Source organism: Daphnia carinata, chromosome 9, assembly GCF_022539665.2.
Source record: "Daphnia carinata strain CSIRO-1 chromosome 9, CSIRO_AGI_Dcar_HiC_V3, whole genome shotgun sequence".
In the NCBI taxonomy this organism is placed as follows: domain Eukaryota; kingdom Metazoa; phylum Arthropoda; class Branchiopoda; order Diplostraca; family Daphniidae; genus Daphnia; species Daphnia carinata.
The window spans coordinates 1006319-1012881 of record NC_081339.1 but is presented as its reverse complement, the minus strand read 5'-3'; the positions used below and the strand labels follow the sequence as shown (position 1 = coordinate 1012881).

The 6563-nt window shown below is 41.7% G+C and overlaps 1 protein-coding gene across 1 annotated transcript; it reads left to right on the top strand.

Moving 5' to 3' along the window:
• Nucleotides 1–3968: 3968 nt before the first annotated feature.
• LOC130697298 (chorion peroxidase-like) lies at nt 3969–6318 on the top strand. Its single transcript, XM_057520224.1, is given in 11 exon segments — nt 3969–3993; nt 4110–4155; nt 4222–4349; nt 4415–4608; nt 4712–4931; nt 4995–5371; nt 5422–5562; nt 5629–5713; nt 5776–5864; nt 5927–6125; nt 6185–6318. Coding segments are annotated over 11 exon segments (1611 nt in total). The 3' UTR covers nt 6292–6318.
• The last annotated feature ends 245 nt before the right edge of the window (nt 6319–6563 follow it).

Below are 6563 nucleotides of genomic sequence, written 5' to 3'. Positions count from 1 at the left end.
ACGTTACGCACACTGTGAAATGTGATCCTACTTCAGCACTCGAACGGACCTGTTAGTTTTTCCTTCAACATTTTCCTGGAAGTTAAAGGGTAGCTATTTACGCTTGCCACTATGAGAGCCTTGTCATCTATTGCTTTTGCAGGGCATCTGTCAAAAGCCTTGGCGATAAACTGACGCTGATGAGAGTTAGTTTGAAAGCGCTGTCGGAATGGATGAGCGGAAGAAGGTCGAGGCAGCAGTCGGATGTCGAGTCTCATTAGAATGCCAACACGCACGGACTATTTTACACTGCTGCCTTTTGTTTAAGGTTTGTACATTAAAGGGTGTGTCTAGGCTTTACTATAGAACTGCCATGAGTAATAATGTATGGTGTGCTTGCACAGAGAACGGCAGTGCGCGTACGCTAAGGCTTGTGAGGTGGGAAAATGTCACAATGGAGATTGACGATTAAAATTTGCATGCTAACCACGAAGCCGTAGTCATACGGACCTGACTTTCATTTGCTATTTTATTTTTTTAAATGAAGAATTGCACGTTTACACGGAGTTAAAATCGTCACGCGTTCGTGATGGACTCGCATATTACGTCATCGATGTCGTAGCAATCGGAAATAGACTTGACAATGAGCAAAAACGGCGTTTTTTTGCAAGAGAAAGCTTTTACATATACACATGTATGGTTTTCACGTTGTTGGCATGCATTTCATTAAATCTATTGCCACGAAAGGCTGCCGTTGCATGATGGTAAAAACTGTATTGCCACGACATCTTTCGTAGAAATAGTAAAATATCTTTTTTACCACGAAAGTCTATAGGTTCTCTCCCATCGCGGCGGCAAGTTCAAACATACCTTATGGAACAGCATATTTCGTGGGATCTAAACAACAACATACTGTCTCATTCTAGGCTGATAGAAGGACTAGAATGGCAACTACCTTCCTACTTGTAATCTTTCTAATACCACTGGTTTATACTCGAAAGGCACGAACTTACGCCAATGCGCTGATGAGACAATAAACAGAGCAGGATTACAAAAGGACTTGCCATTTTTCTACAGTTAAAATTCTTCCCTAGAAATCTTTCCAAAGAGCAGCGTTATTCAGTTATCGACACCTAAGGAATGAAGTAAAATAGTCAAATGGCAAGCCTTATATCGGTGCGCTTCAGGAAAAGCTTACGTGACATGTCATCAACATATAACAAGGTATTAAAAACAAGTTTTTGAACCGACCTTCCATATCGAAGCGTCTATTAATGGTCTGTATATTGGTAGGAAATGTTGAACTTGCTTGGGTTTGACTTCTTCCAGCAGAAAGTCGTTTTCCGAAATGTAACAAGCGCCAGATCATCTACGTTGAAAGTTATTATTCGTGGCTGGCCCAAGTTCTCTCGCTTCAGGGTTCCAAAACATTGGACAACTACTGCGGCTCGGATTTTCATAGACGGATAAGGCTCTTATTCCTTTGTCTCCACCACTTTCGCACTTCTTTAAAGAACCAAGTTATCCGGCAGGCATAGCAGCTCCTGTAAAAAAATTTGCTATTTAAATGCTTGATTATTAAAACATTAAAAAGTAACGAATGAGGGCGGATTGTTCCACAGACCATACGGACTTGTTTGGCTTGGAAAATGGGCATTCTGCCAACAAAATGAATTGGGCCATGATAAATCGCTTCCGTGCATGCGCTAGGACGTAAACGTGTCGACGTTATGGCCGAATCGTTTTGATCCATTTTTCAACTGTTTACCTATTTTTTTTTAAATCATTTTAATTCAAATAAGTAAGCCCCGAAAAGTTTCGAAATTAAACTTATAATAATAATAAAACTAACGAGATTGTTTTTTGGGAAGCATTACCGTGTAATTTACTTCAACAGCAAATTAACTGAGACAGAGCCAAAACGAAAAAAACAAAACAAACAAAACAGTGACGATCCATAACGACGATCCATAACGACGATCCGAAATGACTACCCGAAATAACTTACTGAGCACTCTCCATAAAGTAATACGTCGCAAAGCTGGTAAGAAATCGTAAAAAAAACAAGCTGATGAGTTGCGCATCCTTGAAATCGAGCCATTTCGTGGAATTCCCAGAATTTTCGAACGTTCATCTTCCAGCTTCTTTTTAGCCATCGCTCTTTCATCTATGGCATTTTTAATCCAAATCATAATGCCCTCTATTAATCCTGTAGGCTTTACGGTCTTCTTCTCTATCTCTGGTTTCGTACTCGAATCACATTTATCCGTGTCTTTTAACGTTTCATCCTCATCTTTATCCATGTATACATGAGGATTAAACGAAAGATGACACGGTTTAGTTTCCACTTCGGCGCTGTATCCATCCGAGAAATTCTCGCATTCTGATCTAGAGCTAAAGTGTGGCACTGATGGACGTCGATCTTCAATATCGGATTCTGTGTCTGACACTGAGTCCACGTCGGCATCGTATCCATCCGTATCCATGTCCTTGTCTTCTGCAGCGCTTTCGTCATCCAATTTCTCAGGCGCAGCTGTTAGATGGATCCTGCGTGAAGCCGCGGCACGTACTATCGCATCGTAGCAACTCCACAGTTGCCTTTGCCGGGCTTGAGGGATCGGGTCACAGTTTTCTCCCAGTTTGGGTTGCAATAGCGTCTTGAAGAAGAGATGAAGCTCTTTGATCGTTTTTTCATTTCCGTCTTGGTCGACTTGATGGATCAAACTGTTTGCACATTCGGCGATCCAATCATCCGGTATTCCTGACAGTTCCCACATGAGTTCCAAGTTATTTGCTCTTCTGCATTTCAAGAGGGCATTTTCCTCGCACTCGAGATATACTGTACTGAATTCGTTGGCGCACAGCTGGAAAAGACGGCGGACGATGTGAGTCCATTTCTTGTCACTGCTCTTCAGAAGTCGTTTAAATAATTTGGCGTACAAGTGCGAAAGATTACCATCCTGGAGAGCTCGTGAGAAGAAAAGGTGGACAAAAGCCTCTTCGACTTCCATGGGACAGGCCACATGGTAATTCATCAACACCGTAATTCCGGTGATGACCTCCTGGATGGACTCTTCGGTGTTGTCCAAAATTTCTAGGAAATAATGGAGTTCATTCCACCAGTGCAGGCGGGAAACGAGGCGTGGTGCGGTTTCATGACTTATTTCTTTTCCCCTCAGAGTGTCCATGAAGTATCTTGTTTGGTCATCATTCCAGAATCGAGTAAATTCATTTTCTGGTCGGTGACATGGACCTCGAGAAAATCCGCGCAGTCGTAGTTGACTGCGGGAACGACTAGTCGGGTTCTGGTGGATGAAGATGGCGATGCAGATACCAATTATGGCTCCCATAAACCATACAAAAGAGATAAACAGGATGAGACAACACATGTCCATGAACGAAAGCATCTTTCTACTGAGTATAGAGACTTTGTTGAATTGCTGAATGAATTTGCAAAGCAAGGTTTGATGAAGTTAAGCCCGTCCAATTTGGCGAACTATATATGATTGAGGTCTCTACAGTGCGGCTGCAACTAGAAGTTCTTCGAGTTTTGACGACTTCGCGTGGTTAAGTTGGGTTGCTATCGAATCGATATTAGTTTTATTAAATTAACCACCATTTTTCGATTAAAGTTCAAATCAAATAATTTTATATTTTCCATCGAGAAAATATAAAATTTGATTTTCCAATGTAGGATTCCAATGCGACATCAGACGGTATCAGCTATCTGCTTATTAAGCATAATTTTCCGGAAACCGTTTGCTTCTTCATACGAACTAGATTTCTATCCGATAACACCAAGAAAAATGTTGCTGAAAATTGTGGGTGCCAATGAACTTTGGCCATAAACACCTTTCACTCTTCTTCTGGTCGACTGGCTTGACATAAGGACAATGAAACCCATAAATATGTGACCTTCCCACCAAAAAATAGTCTCTACTTTACAACAGTCGACTCTCGATACCAGAGGCTGGATGGCTCGTGTAATAATGCTCAGCATTCATCCTGGGGCAAGTCACTCACTCGATTCCAGCGAGTTGTCCCCTCCGCCTATGCTGATGGTACCTTTCCTGAAAAAAGTTGTACAATACGTAAAAATTTGTACAGATTGTAAAAAACAATTTCATTAGGTGTCCGTGTTCCACGACGTGCCAAAAGTGGCCGTGAATTTCCCAGGTAAACACAAGCTTTCATTTTAATATTGCTCTATTAATATGTTGCGTGATTTGCACAAATTTTCAGTGCACGTTTAATTTCTACCACCGTAACTTGCTACGTGGATGCCCCCAGCGAGACAGACACGACTTGGATTATGCAATATGGCCAATTCCTCGATCACGACTTTACAAAAACTCCCGAATTCAGAATGGGTACGACAACAAGTGTGTTGACTTGCTTTAAACTAACTTGGTTTTCGTTATACATCTACGAAAAGCTAATTCCAGTACAATCCCATGTTGCATGCCAAACGGGGGATTCATTAGTAAGAATCTTGTCCACCCCGGGTGTTTTCCCATTGAGATACCACGAAGCGATGCCTTTTTCTCCAGGTTTGGCCAACGTTGCATGCCCTTGGTCCGTTCAGCTTCAGGACGCAGACCTGATTGCAGCTTAGGTTGTGTTGAGCAGGTAAGTCTAAGATCACTACTCCTTTTCCCCTCCCACCGTCAGTACACAGCATCCACGATCTAATACTAGTACGTTTTGCCTTATTAATCGATTAATTTCGTAGATGAACCAGTTCACCCACAAATTAGATCAATCGAATGTATACGGATCTGGCGATAAATTAGCCAACGAACTGCGTACCTTCCAAGAAGGCAAATGAAATGTGACTCGTCGGAGTGATTTAGATTTACTCCCAGTCGATGGCGAATCCAAAGTGTCCTGTGCGTTATCCAAACGAGTTTCCGGAATTGATCCACCTGGTGAAGTCAAGTGCTTTAAAGCAGGTAACTTGCTTGTTAAAGAAACATATGCCAGAATTAACCGAAATTTTTAAAAATTTCAAATAGGTGACACACCTCGAGTGAACGAACATCCCAATTTAGCTGTCGCGCACATCGTCTTTTTACGGGAACACAACCGTCTGGCTGAAGAACTCGCCCGTCTCAATTCGCACTGGGATGACGAGCGTCTCTATCAGGAAGGCAGGCGGATTTTGACTGCGCAGATGCAGCACATCACCTACAACGAATGGCTGCCGATTATTATCGGAAGAGAGAAAATGCAACAGCTTAGTTTATTGCCATTACAGCGAGGTTTTAGCCAAGATAACGCTTCCAATTTGAATCCCACCATTTTTAACGAATTTGCTGGAGCTGCTTTCCGATTCGGTCACACTCTTATTCAAGGACGGCACCAGTAAGTTCTCAGTCATTCAAATATAAATGTGAATTGTTTGAAACAAGAGAATTTCTGAATATATTTGACGAACGCAAGGGGAACAATGAAAGAGACATTTTGCTACGTCAACATTTTTTCAAAACGCAAGAGATTTACACGCCCGGAAATCTCGACAAGTTTCTTATCGGATTGGCTTCTCAACCCGGCCAAAAACCTGAAAACTATTTCAGCCAAGAGGTATATTAATTGTGACAATGTCTCTTAATTACGATTCATGACAAGTGCCTGGTTCTTCATGCACAGCTCACCAATCATTTGTTTGAAGAGGAGGGCAAGGGCTTCGGTTTAGATTTGGTTTCTTTAAACATTCAACGCGGTCGCCATCACGGTACAACCTTCATTTAACAAAATAATGTTATTCTATTTTTAAAAAATTCTTACTTTGTTCAGGTCTACCTGGTTACAATGCCTATCGATCCATATGTGGCCTAAGTGCTGCAAATAGTTTTAACGATCTTCGTGATCTAATTCCCTCTCCGGTTCGTTCGTACAAAGTTGGTTGAAGGTGAAGACGCTTAGATTTATTTTACTGAATTTATAGATCGTTGTTCGTTTCGAGAGCTTGTACGAGTCGGTAGATGATGTAGACCTATTTATCGGAAGCATTTCTGAGCGATTGTCCAACGGTGCTCTGGTAGGTCCTACATTTCAGTGTCTGATTGCTGAACAGTTCTTAAGGCTAAAACGGGGCGATCGCTACTTCTACGATCTTTCTGATCAATCTGGTTCATTTACTGAAGGTATTTTTTAACTTTAACATTTCACTGCAAATCCAATCACAAATTTCTTTCACTCATAGAACAATTAAATGAGATCCGGCGAACGAGTTTTGCTCGTCTCGTCTGTCACAACAGCAATGTCCGGTCTATTCAACCACTGATCTTCAAATCCAAGGCTGCGGTCTAAGTGTTGACGCAATTAGTTGTAATTAACCTCATTTATTTCTAAATCTATATTACAGAAATCCCACCGTGGATTGCGAGTCATCTTCTATACCCCTGGTTAATCTCCGCCCTTGGCAAGAAGCTTAAAAGAAGCTGTAAAATATCTATTTTACCACGATTTTACCAAGTCCTATAGGTTCTCTCCCATCGCGGCGGCAAGTTCAAACATATCTTATGGAACAGCGTATTTCGTGGGATCTAAACAACAATGTACTGCCTGATTCTAGGCTGATG